General features: G+C 42.9%; 1 protein-coding gene across 3 annotated transcripts; it reads left to right on the plus strand.

Moving 5' to 3' along the window:
• Positions 1 to 92: 92 nt before the first annotated feature.
• Positions 93 to 22,376, plus strand: ANKRA2 (ankyrin repeat family A member 2). Of its 3 annotated transcripts, none has more exons than XM_066602913.1 (9): positions 93 to 172; positions 5,401 to 5,754; positions 12,433 to 12,591; positions 13,385 to 13,450; positions 13,712 to 13,809; positions 13,908 to 14,033; positions 14,137 to 14,203; positions 17,072 to 17,152; positions 19,969 to 22,376. In XM_066602913.1, the coding sequence occupies exons 2-9, from the start codon at positions 5,469 to 5,471 to the stop codon at positions 20,022 to 20,024; spliced, it is 939 nt and encodes a 312-aa protein (XP_066459010.1). In that variant the 5' UTR covers positions 93 to 172; positions 5,401 to 5,468; the 3' UTR covers positions 20,025 to 22,376. The 3 variants fall into 3 exon arrangements, with proteins under 3 accessions (XP_066459010.1, XP_066459008.1, XP_066459009.1); XM_066602911.1 differs by having other exon boundaries at positions 19,974 to 22,376; XM_066602912.1 differs by lacking the exon at positions 93 to 172 and adding an exon at positions 2,489 to 2,595 and having other exon boundaries at positions 19,974 to 22,376.
• Positions 22,377 to 23,559: the final 1,183 nt, after the last annotated feature.

Raw genomic sequence — 23,559 nt, forward strand, 5'->3', positions numbered from 1 at the left:
TGGTTGTTTTCACAATTCCAGCAACTTGATTGGTTGTTTGGGTTGGCTGATTCACAATTCCAGCAACCTGATTGGTGATTGCTGTTGGGAGACTTCAGGTCGGCTGTCTCTTCTTGATGACGTATACCGGAAGTGACGTAGGACAATAATATAACAATAGCAGACAGCCAAGGTAAGTGAGGGGACTGTGAGAAGGGAGAGTCGCGGCCGTGTGTCTGCGCCCTCCTCATGTTACACCCCCTGCTGACAAGCTGCCCCCCCCCCCTCCCGGCAGTATCAGTGCCCCTGCATACATGAATGACAGCAGTGCTGCAGCCTCTTCTCTTAAAGCTCCTGTTGTGCCTCTTCGAAATGTATGACTGCATTGACAAAAAAAGTAGCCTCACCAGATGGGGGCGCCTTTCAATGCGAAGCCTTGCATCACGCGATGCGTGATGTGTTTTACGGTCCCATTGAAAACTATAGGTGATGCGTTTTAAGGGAGGCGGAAAGTTAGAACGTGCCGCTAAAGAGTGGGGCTCATATATTGTGAGATTTGTGCGTCTCGCAGGATTTTCTCGGCTGTGTGAAGGCGTCCGGATGCCTCATGTCCATGGCACACAGGGATTTCACATGGGGAACCCTGCACGGCATTCCCCCTGGGCAGGCGATCTTGCGTACCTGTCCATAAGCCGGCGCAGTACTGATTTTTGTTTTTTATCAGCTATCCCCATGGAATCCACGCCCCATCTGCAGTATCCATTGTGGACAGGCTGGGGATTGGACAGCATCCATTGAGCCACTATCTGCAGTAAAATGAAGCAGGCTGCAGTTTTTCATCCGCAAGTGGAAACCGCAATTGGCTTCATTTCTCCATAGCATCCTATGGAGGGTTATTGCTGCAAAATCCAGAGCGGACGCCTGTGGGCATGAGGCCTCACTGGGAGGTACACAGGAGCTGAGATAAGGGGATCGCTACTGATATAAGTAAGGCTAGTGGGCTCACTGGTGGGCCAATCAGGGCAACCATACTTCACAGAGCAGAGTGACAGATGGGCAGGGGATGGAAATAGACAAGCATCAGCAGGATCCGCATGCCCATAGCATAGAGGATGAACTGTCAGGTTTCTGCATGCATTTATGATGCCCTCTCCACTGCTCGTACCAACGTGCTGCTGGGAAATGTAGTTTCCGAGCATTCCCATTATGCAAAATGAAGGTCTGCACGCTCTGCTCCTGGAGGGCGATGACATGAACAGAAGGATAGGGTGCCACAAAATGGGAAGAAGGGAGATAGGCCGAATGCTCAGAGGCGTATTTGCGTTGGAATCCGGTGCTGGCGTCCGCCTCCTGATTTAGCAGCGAATTTTGCCAATAAACAAGCTATGGAGAATCACTTTTCCATGTCCACGAGCGGAAACCAATTGCGATTTTTCTGCTTGCAGAGTGAAAATCACAGTATGGTCTATTCCAGCACAGACAGCTTTCATTGAAGTCAATGGAAGCCGTCCAATCCGCCAGTGGCCCTTCCACAATCATCATTGCAGAAAAGTCGCAGAATCCACGTCATCACCTAGCAACGATGCAGCATAATCTGTACTGCGCATGTGCAGCGGCCGCACATCCACAATACAGATCCAAGTACGCAGGGGTCACCGGAATGTGGAATCCGATTCGGCCTTAGGGAGCGTGTTCAGTGCTGGAAGGGTTGCTTGTACTAACTATTACCTTATAGCAAGTTTTGAAAATATAAGGCCTCATGTCCACGGGGAAAATCAGGCCCGCCGCGGATTCTTCATGGAGAATCCCGCAGCGGGTCTCTCCTTTCCCACGGACATGAGGCCTGAAAATAAGAATAAACCCACCTGTCCTTGACGCTGCGTGTCTCCCCTCCGTCGCGGCCGGATCTTCTTTCTTCGGCCTGGCTGATGTGCTCAGCACGCCGGCAGCGTGCCGCGCGCATCCGCCGGGCCAAAGAAAGGAGATCCGGCCGCGACGGAAGGAAGACCTGCAGCGTCCAGGGCGGGTGAGTTTAATTCTGGTACGGGTGTTCCGCGGATCCGGATGGCTTCCATAGGCTTCAATAGAAGCCTGTGGGAGCCGTCCCCGCGGGAGACCCGCACTAAAATGGAGCATGTCCGGATTTTTTCCTGCACGTGGATCCGCGCCTGAAGGGAAAAATGACATCCGCAGATATTTAACTACCTGCGGGTGTCCAATGCATCCCTATGGGCGTGCGGGAAAAACGCTGTGGATTTTAACCCTGTGGACATGAGGCCTAAGTGATTGTAGGATAACCCCTTTAACCCTTTGGTGCCGGCCTATGTTATGCCCTAATGACCAAGCAGTTGTTCAGGTTTTGTTCATTGTTGCCTTGCAAGAGCCATGACATTTTACTTTTTCTGCCCACCTAGCCATAAAATGGCTTGCTTTTTTTGCAGGACAAGTTGTATTTTTTTTAATGGCATCATTTAAGGGTTCATATATAACCTTTTATACATTTTTTTAGGAGGATTTGGGGAGATAAAAGCAAATTCCTTGGATTTCATTTTCACGGCATCCAGCATGCAGACTAAATAATGTGACCACATTATTCTCAAGGACAGCACAATTCTGGTGATACTAAGTTTTTATAGTTTGGGTTTTTTTTGTTCTATTGTTGTACACTAAAAACCTATTTATCTATTTTTTTTTAAAGATTTGCTTTTCTGTCACCGCATTCCAGGAGGCTTAAAATGTTTATTTTTCCATTGACAGCTCCAACGACTTGTTTTTTTATGGGATAAACTGTAGTCTTCATCTTATCCCATTTTGAGGAACATATAAAATATTCCATTTTTTTTTTTAGAAGGAAGATAAAATCTTCAATTCGGCCATGTTTTTTTTGTTTACTGCGTACACCGTGCGGTGGAATTAACTGTACAAATTATTATATAATAGTACCATTATGTCTATACCAAATTTCTATAGCTGTTTTTTTTTTGCAACTTTTTCATTCTTCCTTATTAAATGCATTTTTTTCTATCGCTGCATTCATAAACCCTTTGCATTTTTAACTTTTTCGTCAATGGTGCTGTGAGAGGGTGTTTTTTTGCGAGGATGAGTTGTACTTTTTAATGGTACCATTTTTTGATCCATAAGACTTTTTGATCACGTTGTATTCTGTTTTTTTGTAAGCCAAATGGGAAAAATAAGATATACCCTTCATGTTTTTGTATGTGCAGGTTAAACAATGTACTAACATTTTTACTTGGGTCATTACAAAAGTGGCGATTTTTTTTTTTTTTTTTTTTTCTTCTGCGTTTTCCCTCTTGAATTTGTGTTTCTTTCTTAGTATTCCCCCCACACACACACACTTTTTTTTTTCTAAACTTTGTCCCAGTAGTGGACTTGAATTTCACCGCTTTTCATTATTCTTATAATACACTACTATACTTCAGTATTGTGGTGTATTATAAGTCTTAGAAGGCTAAACATCATAGGCCTCCATATCTGGCAGTACCATGCATAGCAACCCATCTGGACCCCGCAGTCACATTGCGGAGATCCGATGGGTGACAGAGTCCCTCTGTCAGCCACTTAAATGCCACAGTTGCATTGACTTTGGCATGTAAAGGGTTAAACGGAGGGGATTGGTGGTTTCTTCCGTCCCCACTTTTAGAGCAAATGCTGGGCTGTCATCTGACAGCCGAGCACCCGCATCCCCTGGCACGGGAGACCCATGCCAGTCTTCTGATCCAGTGCTGTAAAAAGCATATGCAGCAGAATAAAGCCCCTAAAACGACCATCATCAGAAGGCGGTCGTTAAGGGGTTAATTACTTTTACGTAGTTTTTTATCATCTGCAAATATTGATATGTCACTCTACAATCCCTTGACAACTTCGTAAATAAATATTTAAATCTCCTGTCCAATAATACAGTCCAGTCCTGAAACCAGAGGGTTGCTATAAAAATAATGTGACCGGTTTTGCGTCTCTTCATAGCAGCTTGCAGAGATTGGTAATAGTAACGGCTGGGAATGAGTTAATCCTCGGCAGGTTGTTCATCCTAAAGCAACTGTCCAATTCCGGCTCGATCAGAGTACCACCCAGTACTTGCCCTGTGTCTCTTCAGACCCTACGTCCGAATTGAATCAGAGACACTATCTTTTCTCCTTACGGAGAGCACATAGACGGTGAGTGAGGAGACTCAAAAGGCCATTTATGCTCCTCTGGGTAATATGCAAATACGGGAGATGGAATAATACCTCTGCAGTGCCACCTATTGGCCACTCGACACCATCTATTGGGGAGAGTCATCTGTACTCATCAAAATGACCGTTTCCTAATATGTATGGGGGCATTAAAGGGAAATCTAATGAAAATGATCTGCAGTAATATGAGATAATCACACTGGTGATCTGGCTCCAGCACAATTAAAGGCCTCTATAGTTATAGTATAGCATCTGTATCCATTGACTATAATGAGTTTCGTCAGTTTTCACCATTTTACCCGAGGGGGAAAAAAGTAGCGCAGCATGCTGTGCAGTTCTTTTTCTTGTATTTATGACGGAAATGTGCACAGAGCTTTAGCCTCCTTTCTACAAGTCGTTATGATCGTGTTGGAACAGAGTTTTTTACCATGTTTAAAGTATAACTACTTTTTGAAAACTTTTGACATGTCATAGGGACATGGCAAAAGCTGTGATCGATGAAGGGGGAGTCTGTATTCTGAGACATGCACAATCGCTCAAAGAAGCCACCTAAAGTGCCTGTCCAAGCGCTGTCACTGCTCGCTAGCTGAAGACGGACCCATAGACTTTCTATTGAGCCCATCTTCAGCTAGCAAACAGTGACGGCACTCAATGACCCCTTCAGCCGCTTCATCCTAGTGATTGGTGGGAGTCTCAGCACCTGGACCTCCAGCCATCAAAACTTTTGACACGACCCACTGACATGTGAAAAGTTTTTAGAAACTGCAGTTACACTCTAAATATTACAGTAAATTTAAATACAAAAAAGTTGTTTTAGTTTTTTTTGGGTGGGGAGGGGTTAGATTTTTTTTTTCTTTTTAGGCTAAACTTTAGAATCTGCTCATGTAAATCATTGAGGGGTTTCCAATTGGTGAACCGAGGGAGCCCTTTCCATTCTTCTGCGTCAGTCTTGTGGATACATTAGGCAAAACTCGTGAGATCCCAGTGATGGATAAATCTGTTGCTGTGTGGGATTCTGCATCCACCAGTCATTGTTATATCTATTCCTGGTTGTTAAGGGGTTAAGAAAATGGCTGCATATAGAGGTCACATCCATGTAAAATATGAAGTAGATGGCCTTTATTGTCACTTGTTGGTGACATCGCTGAGCTGTGTGACCTTGAGCAGAATGTCTGTCTGAGTCGTTTCCATTTCATCAGCTTTTCTCTTCTGTTCTCACTGATTACAGATCCCCGGCTGTCCAGTCCCAGAATGCAGAATTAACAATCGGGCCTGTAAAGGCGTCACTGATTCACTATGTCCTCCTTGAACAATCTGGAGGGCTCAGCTGAGCTCTCGAGTGAAGATTGTGTCAGCTTCTGTCTGTCCAGCATGCCTGACATCAAAGTGGAGCATGTGATGGAGTCCAACCCAGAAGAAGGAACGGCTCAGAACGTAGCCATGGGAATGAAATTCATTTTACCAAATAGATTTGACATGAATGTCTGTTCTCGCTTTGTCAAGTCGTTGAATGAAGAAGAAAGTAAAAATATCCAGGATCAAGTAAACTCTGACCTGGAAGTCGCCTCCGTCCTATTTAAAGGTGAGTGATTGTGGCTCTCGTGATTATTTGAGGACTACATGTATGTGCATGTCTGCGACTGTATCCCCGCTCCAATGCATGGGGAATAAAACATGAAGTACAGTAAGGCCGGGCTCATACGAACGGGTTGGATTCCACATGCGGATTTTCACAGCAAAAGACCTGCGATAACTTGTGGAAAGTAATTCCGAAAGATCGCAGATGTGAGCGGTTTTCTGCGTGAATGTATGCTATGCACAGTGTATCGTCCCCGCAGAAGAAAGCTCACTCTCCCTTTCCCTCCAGCTGACATTCCGGTTTTGCTTTTTTCCTCTGATGTTGGGAGCATTTCTGCCGCTTATATGCAATGTTAATTATGTACGGGCGTCGGAACACTCACATCCATTGACTTTAATGGAGGCCATCCGCGTGGAATCTGCACTAAAATAGAGCACACTCGCAGAATACGCAAAAATTGAAAATACGTGCCTTTCATTTACCATGGATTCTCCGCGAAAATGGCGATCGCAAATTCTAATTAAAATCCATTTGTGAGATTCTCCCTAAGGGCCTATTTTGACGACCGTATATCAGCTCGGTTTTCACGCCGAGCCGATATACGGTGTCCTTGTCTGCAGGCGGGGGGGGGGGGGGGAGGATGGAAGAGCCAGGAGCAGGAACTGAGCTCCCGCCCCTTGCCACTATTTGCAATAGGAGGGGCGGGGTGGGCGCGGAGCTAAGCGCCGGGACTTAGCTCCGCCCCCATCTCGCCCCCTCCTATTGCAAATAGTGGCAAGGGGCAGAGAGGGGGCGGTAGCTCAGTTCCTGCTCCTGGCTCTTCCATCCTCCCCACCCCCTCCCCCTGCAGACAAGGACACCGTAGATCGGTTTGGCATGAAAACCGAGCCGATATACGGTTGCCTAAATAAGCCCTAAGGGTGACTACCCACTACAGTTTTTTTTTTTCACTGCGAAATTCGCAGCCTTTTTTTTTCTGCAGGGGTCTATGGGACTTGTAATGTTAAAACATATCCCAAAGAGTCTCTCACGCGCCGCGAGGATAAGTCCGCTGTTCTCTTGATCCACTCTTCTTGTTTGTGAGGATTTTCCATGTGTTGATCCGTGGCCTGTTCAATAATTAATTCCGTGACCATGGTGACGCTATTCTTTCTCCCCAAACAACAATTGTTTTAGTACATTTACTATCTTAGTTTCTGAGTATGTCCGAGCCAATAAGACCAAAGGTATGTCGCCATTTAAGCCATATATCGTAACATTTTTGTGGTGTTTTTCTCTTGTAATAAACGCTTTTCTCCCACATTAAAATTTGTGTGACCTTGTTTTTGAGTTCATTCCAATTGGGGGGAGTTTCGTCCAGCCAGTGTTGCGCTATTAGTTTTCTGGCCAAATATACAATTCTGGCTATTGCTAGTTTTTCGTTTTCATCTAAAGGTACGTCGTCTACATAGCCTAGGATACATACCAGTGGAGTCCGCTCTAGAGTTACCCCATACACATCATGGATTAGTTCACACACTTCTATCCAATACCTCTTTAGTTTTGGACATCTCCACATTAGGTGTATTACATCTGCTGTTTGGGTTTTACATTTATTACATAAGGGAGACTCTCTCAGGCCTATATTATATAAGAACAATGGCGTTCGGTATACCCTGTGTAGTAGGTACAATTGTGAGAGTCTGGGATTCACTTAGGGGGAGTCTAGGTGTCGCCTGTAGAATCTCCTCCCATAATGATTCCTCTATTGGTCCAATGTCTCCTTCCCATTTGCTCTTTGTTGCCAGGGGATACCGTTCACCTATTCTCTGTATGCACGTGTATAGCTGTGATATTTTCCCCCTTGTGTTGGTGGCCGAGCCCATGATATCTGCTGGTATGAATTTCTTTAGCTCAGTATCTTTAAGCCCCACTTCTGCCTGATAGGCATGCCTGAGTTGGAGAAATTTGAAGAACTGTGTGTATGGTAGGTCAAACTCTGCACGCAGTTGCTCAAACGACTTCATAGCTGTTGTTGTCACTATCTGTGTTACTCGTCTGACCCCCTTATCCTTCCATATCTGGAAGTCTTTTTTAATTTGTTTAGTTCTTGTAATTTTGGATTATCCCAAAGTGGCGTATATATCGTGTGGACATTGGTCTCTGTGATCTCTTTTACTCTCCACCACACCCTATGTATCAGGGCCAAAGTCGTTAGGTTCTGGTCGTTGGTTTTAAATGTAGCGCTCTCCAGAGCTTCGAATAAGTGTGCATTTTTAAAGTATATCTTTAGGAGTCGAAAGCCCCCGTCTTGTGTATCTTCTGATTCCCACCCTCTAAGATGTTGCAACTGCAATGCTAAGAAAAAGGACATGGGGTTGGGTAGTGCCAGTCCGCCCTCTTCTTTCGGGTTATGTAGCACCTCTAGCTTGATTCTGGGTCCTTTCCCTCTCCAGATTAGATCCCTAAATATTCTATTTATTTTATAGAAGTATTTTTGTGTGATCCAATCTGGTGAGTTGTGGAGAATATATAATAATTGTGGCATCCAGATCATTTTGATCAGGTTTACCCTTCCTATTATTGATTGTGGTAGTTTACGCCAGACCTCCTGTTTTTCCCTGAATTTAATTATTATTGGGTCTAGATTTAGTGTCCCGTATTCGTGTTCTCTTCTCGTGACCCTAACTCCTAGATATGTGATGCCTGGCTCGCACTTCATAGGGGTTCTATTTCCTTCCATTACCATGTTAGGCTCATCTATAGGTAGTATTACCGATTTGTTCCAGTTAATAGTGAGTCCTGAGAATTCTCCGTACTGCCCAATCGAGGACATCACAGTGTCTAAGGACTCTTCTGGGTCTCCTAAAAACAGAAGCAAATCGTCTGCTACTTTTTCTTCTACTTGATCACGTTTAAATCCAGCTATTGTCGGGTGGGTTCTCAGTATGCTGGCTAGAGGCTCTATTACCAGTGCAAACAGAATCGGGGAGAGCGGACAGCCCTGCCTTGTTCCCCTGTTCAATGGGAAGGGCTCTGAACAACTACCATTTACCGTTACGCAGGCCTGCACTTTGGTATATAGTAGTTTTACCAAGTCAATGAAGGCCTGACCGAATCCCATTTTGTACAGCACTTCCCACATGAATGACCATTCTACGCTATCAAAAGCCTTAGCAGCGTCCAGTGAGCATATCACCCTTCATCCCTCGTTATCTGTCGGCAATTGAAGATTGAGGTATAGTCTTCTTATACTAGTTGCTGTTGATTGTGTAGGGATAAATCCATTTTGGTCCGGGTGTATCAGGGATTCAATCACCCTAGTGAGTCTATTGGCTAAGACCTTTGCTAGAATTTTCATGTTTGTGTTTAGTAGTGAAATGGGTCTGTATGAATCTGGTGATAGGGGGTCTTTCCCTGGTTTCAGGATTATTGTGATTACCGCATTCTGCATAGACGGTGGTAGTTCTGTCCGTTGTAACGCCTCTGAATGTACCTCAAGCAGTCTTGGTAGTAGTAGGTCTGCATATTGTTTGTATATCTCCACTGGGAGTCCATCATCTCCTGGCGCTTTATTGTTATTTAGTGATTCTAGAGCTTTTACCATTTCTTCTACATCTATCGGGGCATCTAGGTATTCCTTTTGTTCATTTGTTAATGTTGGTAGCTTAATATTTGCCAGATATTGGTTGATTTGTTCTTTTGTTTTGCGGAGGTTAGAGGAGTATAGGGATTTGTAATAATGCTTTATTATTTCCCTAATTGCATCTGGGTTTGTCTCTATTATGTCCTGATTGTTTTTGATATTATGGCTAGCATGTGTCCTACCCTTTCACCTTCCTCGAAGAAGGATTGTTTTCTAAATCTGTTTTTGTGCGCTGCGGTTTCTAAAGTATACAGGTTTAGGGCCTCCTGGTCTCCCCACCACTGCCTAAGTGTTTCCACTGTGCCTGCTTCCACATGTCTATTTTCACTAGCCATTAATTTTCCTTTTAGTTTTTGACCCTTTTCTCTATGCATTCTGCGCTGTATTAGAATGCCTCTGAGATAGGCTTTCATAGCCTCCCACTGCATACCCTTGGTTGTGGATCCCGCATTCAGTTCGAAGTATTCTTTTAGGGTTTCCCCCACACCTTGATTCTCTATGAGGCTAAGCCAGTATGCATTGAATTTCCATAGTGGGTGTCTGGGTGTTCCTATTTCTGAGTGTTTTATGACTAGTTGTATAGGAGAGTGGTCTGACAAAATTCTGGGTAGATATTTGATCAGTACTATCTTGCTATATCCGATCGCGATTTTAACATTACAAGTCCCATAGACCCCTGCAGAAAAAGAAAACGCTGCAAATTTCACAGTGACAAAAAACTGTAGTGGGTAGTCACCCTTACTTTGTAAACAGCCTTCACTATAAGTCCCCTTACCTGTTGTGTGTATACAGCCACGCAGACCTATGTGTCTGACTCTGCAGGCATTGGGTACTCCTTTCCATCTGCTCCCTGAGTTACCTAACATGCTACTCCGCTCTGACTGCCAAAAGGCAAAGGAAAACTCATGAACAAGATTGATGAATTCCAGTGATCCATTATAGTGGATCCCCGAACGTCACTAATACTTATTGTTCTTACCGTACCGAGTGTCTTGCAATCGCCTGAGCATCTTTTTCTCACCTTTGCAAGTTGCTTATAGATTGTAATTATTCTCTTCTTGCTGTAAGAGAAAAAAATCCCACCATGCCCTGGCTGAGAACTGCGTGGGCTGCAGAATCCAAAAAGGCAAAGCTGCAGTGTAAAGCATTTGAGAAGGGAGAGGCAGCCTAAACCTTTGACATGACAATAAGTAGAGTTCGGGCTCCCTGTAGGCAATGAACTGACCCTCAGTGTAGCAAAACTTAAGTCCTCTTTCACACGGGCTACAATATCATCGCTACAAAACTCATGTATGTGAAGCCAATGGGTTCTTTCACATGAGATGTTTTGTAGCCTGAAAGAACCCATCGGGAGCCATGGGCTTCACATGCATGGGAATGGTAACAGTAGATGACCAGGGATGCAGTGATTGGCCTCGGCTGCTGAAGCCTTCCATCAAACTATTTTCTTTGATAATGGTGGAAATTGTTTTTACAGAGTACACACTGTGGCAGAAATTACATACCAACTTTTTTCTGTGGGTCAGTGTGATTATGACAATACCACATGTATATTGTTCTTCTTTTTGCTGTACTTATTTTAAGAAATGAAATTTCTGCCGCCATATTTGGACTGCTAGAACTCTATTCTTCCATCAGTACAGCTGCCTCAGGGCTCGTTTTTGTTGGACATCCTGTAGTTTCTGTTCGTACCATTTTTAGTGCATATATGACTTTTTGATCACTTTCATGCTAAATTTTCTTTACGACAGAATGATCAAAAAGCACAATTCTGGAAATGTTTGTTTATTTTTTTAAGACGTTCACCGTGTGCCTTTTGGTTTTTTTTGTTTTTGATTTTTCTATAATCAAAATGAGAAAACATTAATTTTAAATATTACTTATCTAACATTACTGGTAAAATAGTAATATATATTTTTTTTTTACTTAAGATTTCCTAGGAGACTTGAACTTTTAATTGTTTGATTGCTTATACCCTGTTTCCCCGAAAATAGACTGGGTCTTATATTAATTTTTCTCTAAAAGATTTACCTTTTTCCCATGTATTGCTGTCTGGACACTATTTAAATGGACGTTTTATTACCTGTAACTAAGGTTTATTTTTGGAGTAGGGCTTATAGTTCAAGCATCCTGAAAAATCATGCTATGGCTTATTTTGGTGGGGTACTATACTCTAGTATTGCAATTTGTTATTTCTTCTGGCATTGTATTAAGACAAGCCACAGGCCTGTTGACAGAAATGCATGGCAGACCTGATGGCCACCAAAAGGCTCTCCCGCCTGCCGTAACAACTAAACAACACCTTGCCATCTCATCTTGGGCTGGGCTGTTCTTGACACCCTGAAATGTCGGTTGGGGCATTTAGAGGGTTAACAGGGCTGCTGCAGGCGGGTGCGAGTTGTCAAGGAGCCAATACCGCTCCATACAAACCTTGTGCACCCAGGATGTACATATATGTCCTGAGGCATGAAGGGGTTGAAAAGCTGTTTTCATCAGGAGACTGCTTCTTTAGAGGGGTATTCCAACTAAAGATTTTTATAGTATATCCTGAAGATAAGTTGTCATGCATAGAATGGGGATCTTGTGACCGCTGTGTAGCAACACAAGGTGCCAAAGAAAACCCGAAAAATGAGAAGATGCTACATCCACTCCTAGGAGTGAGGAGTTGTCCGCCATGATACTTGCCTGGAGGATGTCTATGCCTAGAAGAGCTCGATGGAGCAGTGTCTGCAACCAACAGTGATCCATGATGGCCGGTCCCCATAGGTTTACATTGATGTTTAACCAATGTTGTCAAATGTATTCCACCTTGTATGGTTTCCTATTTGCAGGTATTCTGTGCGGTCAGATTGAAAACCTGAGCTGTACAGTTATCAATATTGTGCTGGCTTATTGGCAGTAGGGTGAAGTGATAAGATAAGTCTAGTATCGTAGTCTGATGTTGTGAGCTGAGCACACATTCAGGTGTAGGAATAGCACGGCGCTAACTTCTCTTAGACATTTCTTCTTGTCGTCTGCTCAGCTTATAATTTCTTCTTAATGATTCTTCTTTCTAGCCGAATGCAACATCCACACCTCACCGTCCCCCGGCATACAAGTCAGACATGTGTACACCCCGTCAACCACCAAACATTTTTCTCCAATCAAGCAGTCCACCACACTGACAAACAAACACAGAGGCAACGAGGTGTCAACTACACCCCTGCTGGTCAATTGTAAGTACCCTCTTCTCCATCTCTTCATATCATGCTATCTGTTCTATCATCACTTGGAAAAGAGACCTTTTAATTTAGGACATAAATTATTGCTAATGAGACCCCAGGGATGTCTCTGTCCATTTAAAAGTCTTCCACTGTCAAGCGCTTAAGGAGTAATAAGTGTTCAGTGAATGGAGGCGAAACGCACTGGGGTCTCTTCTGGCCGCCCTCCTGCATTTAGAGTAAGCAGGCTGTCGTTCATAGATGAATGTCTTTCTGTTTTCACAGGCCAACAGTCACTTGGATTTTAGGCGACCTAAAAAATAAGCGACTTTGACAAGTTGGGCGATACTCGCTCACTTGCCTTGTTGGGTCCCATGTTTACATCGGACGGGAGTTGCCCATAATCACTCTATTAAGCTATCACTTGGGCAACTATTGGCCGTGTAAAAGTACCCTTTCTCTATCTCTCCTGTCTTTAAGTAAACTGATATGATTTATTTTGAAGAAGGAAGTGATTAGCAAAAACATAATGGTCACAAAGGAAAGGTATGTTCAACGCAGATCCGTGTTAAGTAGTGACTGTCACTTACATTTTTCTCTTCTGCAACGTGGATTACTAATCCGCACTGGAACAATCCAGATTATGACCACAACAAAGTGGATTCCCATTTAAATGAATGGGATGTTCATTTTGCACAGATTTTGGTACAGCTTCCATGCCAAAATCCACCTTATAAACATACCTTTAATGTTTCTGCTACTTCATATTTTACTTGTAATTGGAACTTGGTGTTTGTCCCTTCCACAGCCCTGTCAGTCCACCAACTGGCGGCTCAAGGGGAGATGGTGTATCTGGCAAGTCGTCTTGAACAAGGTAATAAATGATCCTCGTTCCCGACCAGTAATGTAGACAGCCCTATAGTAAGACCTGAGAGCCCACCAATGGAAATGCTCCTATTGTTATTAACTATATATTCTGTGAGTGATGTTTGTTAGGATCATTACCATATTACATAGAGGAGATTGTCCTATCAGATGAACTGGATGGAATTATATTCCGGATCCTACAGAATAACGTGCTTTTTGATGGTTTTGAAAAACGTGTTGCTAAAAGGTTTCTTTACCCTCTTGTCAGAAAACGTGATTAACCTCACAGATGAAGAAGGGTTCACACCACTCATGTGGGCCGCAGCTCACGGGCAGATCGCCGTGGTGGAATTTCTACTTCAGAATGTAAGAAATGGAAAGCGCTTCACAATAATTTGCATATGTAGGCAGAAATGAGGCTGTAAAAACACCTTCATTGTCATGAAATGTGTCTTTTTATTTAGGGTGCAGATCCTCAAGTCCTCGGGAAAGGTCGCGAAAGTGCTCTGTCATTGGCTTGTAGTAAAGGATACACGGATATCGTGAAAATGCTGGTGGAGTGTGGGGTGGATGTCAATGAGTATGACTGGGTAAGATCACGACATGAAAATGGTGCGAAAGTAAAAAAAAGATGAACACAAAGATTTTCCACTGTCTTGGTGAACATCTAACATTATCCATTCTTATTCCCAGAACGGTGGGACGCCCTTGTTATATGCTGTCCATGGTAATCACGTGAAATGTGTGAAAATTCTTTTAGGTGAGTGTGCACCGTGCATAGATGTAATGTTACCTTACCAACATGTTTTATAGAGTAGGTTCACCCTGACCCTCGATTAGAGGAGCTATGTTCGTTCTAAAGGAAAAAGACATTACCGTTCGGGATGAACAAAGCTCATTCAACTTCAAATGGCTGTCGCTCCAGTTCTATCTGCACTACTGACATGCTTTGGTGTCATTTTAACCCTTTGCAATCCAATTTTGAATTCAGGGTTTCCTAGGGGGCTTTCTCTTTCTGCCATTATACAATGGTGCCATCTGCTGGCTAGAGCCAGTACTGCAGTATGGGACATGCTGGAGAGGCTCCGACAACAGAGCGGCTAGTAATCTACAGTAAGAATACCCTTCCGGACGTCTTCCGACATCGGAGCTGTACAGCCTTTAATCAGAATGTCTTCAGACGTTAGACAGTGGATTAGAAAGGGTTAAAGCCACGATTTTTGTCTGTACAGCCTTTTGCAGTGGGGTCTGCAGTACTGAATTTACAGAGGGGAGGGGGCAGTGGACAGGCAGGCAGCAGAGAAGATCTGTGAATCCCCTGCCTGTCCCATTGGAGGGTAACAAGGAGCTTTTGTTCATGGAAGCGCCCCCTTGATCAATCGGAGAACGTTTGCTGAGGGGGTCTTTTTTTACCCTAGAAAAGAAGTGAGACGATGAGCACTTACTCATCTATTAACTTCTTGATGCGGTTTAACCCCATAAATACTGCAGTCATTGCTGACTTTTGGCATATTAAGATTTTTACAGTAAAATAATAAAGATTATTCCCCTTTTATGCAAGACTTTAAATATTGAAAAAAAATAAATAAAAAACAACAAAAATGTACACAAAATTGGTATCGCCGCATCCGTATCATTCTGTACTATAAAATATTACATTATTTATCTATCACTGTAAATTCCATAATATAGAAAATGCCAAAACAGCTGTTTTCTGGTCATCTCACTTCGCCTAAAAAGTAATAAAAACTAATCAACAAATCATATAAACCTTAAAATAGTACCAATAAAAACTACAAGTCACCCTGATAAAACACGCTTTTTAAACGGACAAATAAAAATGCTTTAGTCTTGGGATATGGTGACACGCAAAAAGTCTTTTTGGGAAAAAAAGTGGTTGTATTGTGCAAACATAGTAAAACATTTAAAAACCTATATACATGTGGCATTGTCAACATCCTAAGGATGTGTGGAATAAAGTTCATATAATACTTATACCATGTGGTGAATGCCTTAAAGGGCGTCTCCGGGCACAGGATGGAAATTCTGAATATGCTGAAACATAGGCGGTACAGCTGTGATGTGGCAACCTGTACATTTTATCTCCCGCTCAGGACCCTCTTCATTCCATGCAGTCACTGATCTGTCACTGCGTTTACTTGAATCACTTCCGCAGTAAAGCCAGCAGCAGATTGTTACCAACAAGTCCCAGCATGCACAGATCTTGTCTCCCAACCAGCACTGTAGCTCCGCCCACAGCTTACAGGTCCTACAACTTACCAGCACCAACCTCTCTCCCACTCAGTGCCAGAAGCAGACAAACAGCACCTCCCAGCAGTTTGAACTGCACATCCGCCGTACAGCGCAGCGCTTCCACTTCTGTCCTCCCATCATGCACTGCTCACAGGATGTTGGAGGCTATGGACAGGGGAGGAAGTAACAAATGCGGAGAAGATGTCAGAGGAAGTGGAGATATTTTTCAGATGGAGGGTCACGTGACATAGAAAGTGAAGAAAGTAGCCAGACCAGATACAGTGAGCTTGTTACAAAATGCCTTATTCTGATAATATCATTATTAGATTTTAAAATGTTAGTCTGTGCCCGGAATACCCCTTTAAAAATAATTCCCAAAAAATAATGCTGAAATTTTTTTTCCATTTGTCCTTTTAGCAAAACGTTAATAAAAGTTATTCTATACATTAAATGTACCAGAAATTGGTTCCTATAAGGGTAGAGGGACTTGTTATTTGTATAGCACCAACCTATTCCACAGCGCTTTCAGGTAATGTGTCTATTATCAATGCAGTGAAATTTAAAGGGCTTATCGAGGGACTGCCCAAAATACTGTAGAAGCATAAGAAAAGCTATACTCCCTTCCGCCACACCGTCTGGTCCGCCGTTTAGTGTGTGAGTCGAACGTATATTTAATCCAGAAACCATTTTGCTAAAGTTTCATATACAGTGGTGCCTTGGGTTAAGAGCGTAATTCGTTTTGTGACGGAGCTCTTAACCCAAAATACTCGTAAGTCAAATCAATTTTCCCCATTGAAATGTATTGAAAAGCCATTAATCTGTTCCGGATCGTGAAGCTCTCCCACTGATTTCAATGGGGATGGCATTGCCCCATTGAAAGAAATAGGACACCGGCACCCCCACAGTAATTTTCGGGGAAGGGCTTTAAATATAAACCCTTCCCTGAAAATCATCCCTATATATACTCACCTGTCTGCCCGGGGCTCAGGCGTGTCTAGCCGCTGCTTGTTCTCCCTGCATTGCTCTGAAGCTTTTCAGCAGGCGGGGATTAAAATGCAGGGAGAACAAGTGACACGCCTGAGCCCTGGCAGCGGCGGACAGGTGAGTATATATTTTTTACTACAGCTAGGCAAGATTTTCAGGGAAGGGCTTATATTCAAAGCCCTTCCCCGAAAATCACTGCAGGGGTGCCGGCAGCAGCGGTGGCCCCATTGAGAGCAAGGCTCTTAACCCAAGTTTTTGCTCTTAAATCAGAGCAAAAATTCAGGAGCGAGCCTGCTCTCAAGTCAAAAAGCTTGTAAGCTGAGGCGCTCTTAACCCAAGGTATCACTGTACTTTTGAGATGTTGCTAATCAATCTTTGTTATGACTGACAGAAAACGGTGCAGATCCGACCATTGAAACAGACTCTGGATATAACTCCATGGACTTGTCTGTAGCTCTGGGCCACAGGAGCGGTAAGTTATATGTTTACAGCCATCCACCCTCTGGGTCTGGGTCCAAGTCTATTCATCTTCTGTACAAAGAAATCATTGTATTCCTTACTAAATAAAGAGCAGGCATGGCATCATGCTACCTATTGTCAATAACTGGTCAACAAGTCAATATTGCGAAAATGCTATAGCGCCACACACTAAGTCAGCAAAGAGCGTGCGTCACATATCATTGGAGGATGTGCCGTTACTGTATAATAGAGGATTTATGCTTCACTTCCCATAGATAGACTGCTAAGAAGTGTTTACAGACATTCTGATATGTGCAGTTGCTTATATTGCCCAATACCAGTAGCCACTTTCATACAGTAATCAAAGAACCCTGAGGAGCGTAGAAAAAAACTCTGCAGTTCTGGCATTTTTTTTTCTCCAGCAACGTTCACTGTGCGGCATAAGACTAGCTGCACACTTGTATGAAAAAAATAATGCCTGCAAAGACCAGACCTTTTTCTACCTGTGTGGCCTTGTATGCGGTCTATTTGTCCAATTTTAAAATTCGGAATATCATCTGTTTTCACATCTACAAAAAAAAGGGGGGGGGGGAACCCTGAAACGTCCGCAGTTTTTCTTTTTTTTCTTGCTGCAAAAATGAACAGCACATAAATGGCATCTGACTTTTTGGGGTTTTTTTCTGGTCTCATTGACTTCAATGAGCGAGTCTCCTCTCTAAATCAAATTCGAATAGTCCATATGTGTGAAAAAACTCTGTGTGTTGCCACATTGAATAATATATTATGCTGCCCATGTAGTTGTTTTTTTTTGTTTTTTTTTGCTTTTTACTCTGCTCTGATTGGTTAATGCAGTGCCGGCTTTCATTGGCTGACGCGGCTCTGGATTAACCAATCACAGCCATTTAATGATGTCAGGGAAATACTGACTATTACTGTCCTGTTCTTCATGGGAAATTATGAATGGTTCCTGATGAATTGCATAATTGGCAAGGAAACGCGTCGAAGCAGAACTAAGTGAACCAAGTTAGAAATTGAAGTCCCAAAATAAACCATCTTTCCACCAGCAATTTTCACATGTATCGGTGCCATGAATTCAGTTATTCTGGGTACTGACATCAGATGCACAAAACAAGGGTAGTTCTACTTGTTTTCCTAGATATCGTACCAGAATCGAAGAAGGTTTCGTACACTAATGAACTAAATCCAACAAGTTCAAGATGGCCTATCTAAGAGAAACTAATTAGACTTTTTCTGCATGTAACATTCTTTTAGACAGAAAAAAACTTCTTGGGTCACCTACCCTCTGGGTGATCCAAACGTTACTCACGGGTACTCCAGTAGGTTATCTAGTGACTTACCTGCTTACACCTCTGAGTAATAGTACGTGTCTTCTTCATGTGTGTGGGTCTTGTACCTGCTATTTTTAATTGAATTTGATAAAGATTATATTTTAGATGCCTATACTATGAAGGGCTCCCAAATTGAACTATAGACTGTTCTGCCTCTGTGACTAGCAGAGATACTAGTTGTGCTGTTTGTTTTGTTTCCATTTTTGTATGGGAAAAGTTTTTTTTCTTTTTATTTTTTGAACTGCTCAAAAAAGTTTGTAAAACATATATTTTAAAAAAAATTGTGAAAGTACCCTAGTTGGACTTGAACAAGCGATCTCTTGATTGCTTTTAGAATACACTGCAATAGTTCTATAATGCAGTATATTGTGCCACAGCTGTCCTTCTATTATACCCGGCAACAGGGTGTAATTGTAGCACTAGAATGGCAGGCCTGGAGGCCTTCACTAGGCCTCCAGCTGCCGTGACAACCATTTAGTACCCCGTGTGGGGGAAGGAGTGTCAAGCGACAGAGGGAGAACTGTCTAACCACTAATGGCCCTTTTACTCGGGACAAGTACCGTTCAGAATTCCCCAGACACCTGCGTTTCCGCTCCCTTGTAAACGCATGCAGCGACTGTATGACGTGTCGTTCAATGTAAACAGCAGTCTTCACTTTTGAACGACGGTCTGAATGGATGTAGGGGGGCAGCGAGAACACTCCCCGGCTGCTCCCCCTCCATGCTGGCAGTGCTGTGAGCAATGCCAGCATTACCCGCTCCTGTGTAACAGCACTGAAGCTGCATCGTTTGCTTGACAGCTCGTCCCGTGTAAAAGGACCATTAGATACTGCGGTCAACTTTCACCGTGGCATCTATGGGATTAAATGTTTTGGATTGGAGTAATTCCTGATCTTGGCTGTGTCAACTGTGAGGCTGCTGCCATATTTGGAGTGAGTTCTCTGCAGAAAGCAAGGGACATACCCCTTTGACAGTGGAAATAACACCCAGTTGCCGATTTATTCATACATTTCCAGGAGTAATGACAGAGGAACAGTAGGACATGGAGTTCTAAGAAGAGATGCTCCAGAATAGCTATTTTATGTCAAGTATTTACTAAAGCAGACATGTCAAGAACGCTGCCAGGTCTACTAATGGATCCTCTAGACTTATGAAGTCCTGGCATAACACTAGGATATTCTATCACTTGCTGAGTATGGGTGTCTGAGGGCAGGCACCCCAATCTGTCACAAAAACGAAGAAGCACCTGAACGGGAATACTGAAGTATCACTATTCTAGTCAGACCCCAACCGATCAGCATGTGACCCGTATCCTAGCCGTGTCATCACTAGGTCTATAGAAATAACACAAGACATTTCTCACATTTTTATTGGTATTCTGGTTCTTTGAAGATATATTACATATCTGTCCAATACACTTATCTTACCCCATTTTACGTCAGTGAATGGGGACACTAACCAGCTTCTCCTTACTGTTTCAGTTCAGCAAGTCATCGAGAATCATCTTTTGCAGCTTCTTCAAAGTATCAAAGAATAATGGACACTTTTTATAAACAAATAGAAGATGTGGATAGTTTGTATCCTGCAGCCAAGTTGTCATTATTCCTTTTACACCATTGGATATATAATGTTTTAACACTATTTTTATCATGTTTTTCCCACTGATGTTAGCCTGCTGTACCACACAGACTTCTAGAAGAATTTCATTATGAACAGCATGGGGAAAAAACTCACTTGGTCCACCTAGTTTAAAGGGGTTTTCTTGAATTAGAGTATATTGATGATCCTTAGGATAAGCAATCCATATCAGATCGGTGGGGGTCTGACTCCTGGCACCGCTACTGATCAGCTTGCTTCAAGGGACAGTAGCACTTTTTCATTGTTCTGTGATGTCACATGTCCCAAGTGCAGCTCAGTCCTATGAATGGGATTGAGCTGCAATACCAGGAACTGCTACTACAAAATGTGCTTGGTATACAGTAAAGAGTCCGTAGCACTTAAATGAACACATGAACTCTTTAAACAGCTGAAGATTGGGAGTGCCAGGACTCGGACCTCCACCGATGCAACATTGATGACCTATCCCAAGGATAGGTCATTGCTTTTAGTCCCAAAAAGCCCCTGAATTGGGAATCGCCTTTGGTCATTCTATTCAATATATCCTTTTCTAGCATTTTTCCTCTTGTAAAAAATCCAACTAAAGCTGGTCAGGGATAGTAGATTTCAGAGCGTTCTGCCAACAACTATAGTGGATGCCAGTGATAAGTCTACTGTTGGCGTCTACTGTTGAGGGAGACAAACAGCCGCCATTCTAATTCTTTCCTTCTGGAAGATGAAGATTACTAGCGTTGTCTGAAAGCCATTTAACCCCTCTATTCACTAATGCCATACATTGAAGGTTGACTGTGGTCATTGTACTGGATACTTTGCCCACTGAATGATGATTTGAGCGACAGCTGTCTAATATCTATGCCCAGTTCATAGCTAGATACTTGAAAGCCAAGCAAGATGAGCAGCACTGAGAAGATCAGTGACACATCATGTACAATAGAATAGTCTAAAGTTGACACTAGAGTAGACCCTGATTTGGTAATTTGGAAAACCATACTAAATGATAAAGATCGTAAGTTATATGTATCTAACTCATTGAACAAATGTGAACATGTTGAAGAATTTACTGTGAGCTGTTGATTATGATCATAATTGCCTGCTCATGTACTACTAAATTGTCCCTTTTTTTCAGGGATATTAGAGAAAGTTTTACAATATATTACCTGCCGTTGTTCTTCGCTGTTGTCCATACAATCCACCGTTTTCAGCTTTCCTAGATGGCCAACACTATCTTCAGACTACCTAATCCCCATAGAGCATTGGTGGCGTCAGACTACTAATGCACTACCTGCTCTCCCCTCCAGTCCCAGAACAGCGTCTTGTCCCTAGACTGTTGGGTCACTTTAAATACTGACAAAGTGTTATAAATAGAGATGATTAACAGGCGTATGAATATCACAGAGGGGCCGCTCAGGACACCCTTTTTTTTTAAAGCTTTGGAAGACCTGGCCATGTATTAGACTTACGGACATTAATTGCTACAAATTAGCTTCTGACAACAAATCAGCTGCAATGGGAGAACCTCTTTAATTCCTGCATTTATCCAGACAATATGTTAGAGAGGTTTCCCCATCTTGGCATTTCATAGATACACCTGACTGCTCTGTTCTGACCACCTATGGGAAAGAGCCAAGCACTTAGCGCAGCGCTGTTTCTATCGCTCCCATTCACTTCAATGAGATCTACAGTGACCGCTCTGCGCTAAGCGTTTCGCTCGCTAGCCATGACAGTGGTTTCCCATCTTGGCTACGACAAACCAAGCTGGCAGTACTCCTTTAAGTATGGTATACGTTACACCTTTTAGATCCTGTTACAAGTGATGTGAGTCGCCACCCTGTCCTGCACTTGACACGTAAATTACACATTTTGTAGCTTACTGTATAAAAAAGAAATGATGCATTATTTATTTTAATTTTGCACAATGTTAAATTATATATTTATGTATTTTAGAGAAAATGCACTTTTTAATAGTCTTCATCATTGGTATGTAGTAAGTAGACGAGCATTCATTACCCGATACAGGACAAATGGATACAGTGTTGCTGAACTTTGACTGAAGTGTTTAGTAAGATAGTTTATATGTCGTAAAGTACTTGGTGCAGTGTAATATGGAAATGTCTTATGTTCTCTCCAGCCGTGTTTTTCTGTCGCTCAGTGTATGTCCGGCTTCAGATGTATGTATGACTGCTTTACAATGCTGTATATAGTGTGTATGACCTATAACGCCAATGTGTATCTTTACAGCTAGATATGCAAATATAAAGACCTTTTTCTTGAATGTGTTTCTGTAACACTTATTTGTAGTTATAGGTTTCAGAGAAAAATCTTTGGCGTTGATCTCTGAGCGCTGAACTATTTGATTTGACAAGTACAATAGCTTGAGGCCTTGTTCACACGAGCGTTTTTTTTGCACGCGGGTATGTGCGCAAAAAAACAGCACTGCATGGATGTGCAAAAAAAACGCGTGAACGAAGCTCCGTGCTCATTGCTTTCAGTGGGGCCGACGCTGCTGCCGGCGGCCCCATTGAAAGTAATGGGATGATAGCAACCCCCGCAGTGATTTACGGGGGAAAAATCTCTAGCTTGTGTAAAAGAGAAAAAAAAAAGCTTCAGTACAGTCGGGGCTCGGCACGTCTTGCAGCTTCAGTACAATGCCGGGAGCTGAGCAACAAGACGCGCCGACCCCCGACAGCACCGGAGAGGTGAGTATATATTTTTTTATTTTTTACAGCAGCTAGGGATGATTTTCAGGGAAGGGCTTATATTTAAAGTCCTTCCCCGAAAATAACTGCAGGGGTGCTGACATCCTAGTGCTTTCAATAGGGCCGGCAGCAGCGGCATCCCCATTGAAAGCAATTTTGAGAACATCGCGATCCTCTGTGACAGCTGTGGTAGGGGATTCTTTACTCCCCACAGGGAGTCCCCTTGTCACTGAAACAGTGCTGTCACAGTGTTCCGTGATGAGGGGACTCCCCGTGGGGAATATTTACGTGCAGCACAGACCTTCTTGGCGCGTGGATGTCCTATCTTGTGCAGGTGCGTGAATTTGCACGCCTGCAAAAGACGAACACGTGAACACACCATTGGGAACCAATGGTTCTAATACACGCGCTGTTTTGTGCGCACATAGGTGTATGCAAAACAACGCTCATGTGAACGTGGCCTTATAGAAGAATTCTACAAGGTTTTTCTTTCTAAATACTTATGAACATGTAAAAACTCTGTGTTTTCGCAACCAGCTTGCATTTTCGATTAAATAAAAATATATATAATAAAACCCATTCAAGACTGTTTTTAACATACAGAAAGCGTAAAGTTAGTGAGGCACTCCAAGGATGCACTAAATCTATCCCAGCGTTATATGCTGTTTGATAGATTTGGCGTATGCTTGACTCAGTTTCCTATTTTATGTTTCAAAACTATTTATTGCAAGTAATTTTAAACTTTGGCCACATTCCTAC

Source organism: Eleutherodactylus coqui, chromosome 5, assembly GCF_035609145.1.
Source record: "Eleutherodactylus coqui strain aEleCoq1 chromosome 5, aEleCoq1.hap1, whole genome shotgun sequence".
NCBI lineage: Eukaryota > Metazoa > Chordata > Amphibia > Anura > Eleutherodactylidae > Eleutherodactylus > Eleutherodactylus coqui.

Coding starts and splice junctions, on each gene's coding strand:
- ANKRA2 (XM_066602911.1), top strand. CDS start 5,469: ATGTCCTCCTTGAACAATCTGGAGGGCTCAGCTGAGCTCTCGAGTGAA. Junction 5,755..12,432: donor CGCCTCCGTCCTATTTAAAG/GTGAGTGATTGT, acceptor TCTTCTTTCTAG/CCGAATGCAACATCCACACC. Junction 14,204..17,071: donor ATGTGTGAAAATTCTTTTAG/GTGAGTGTGCAC, acceptor TATGACTGACAG/AAAACGGTGCAGATCCGACC.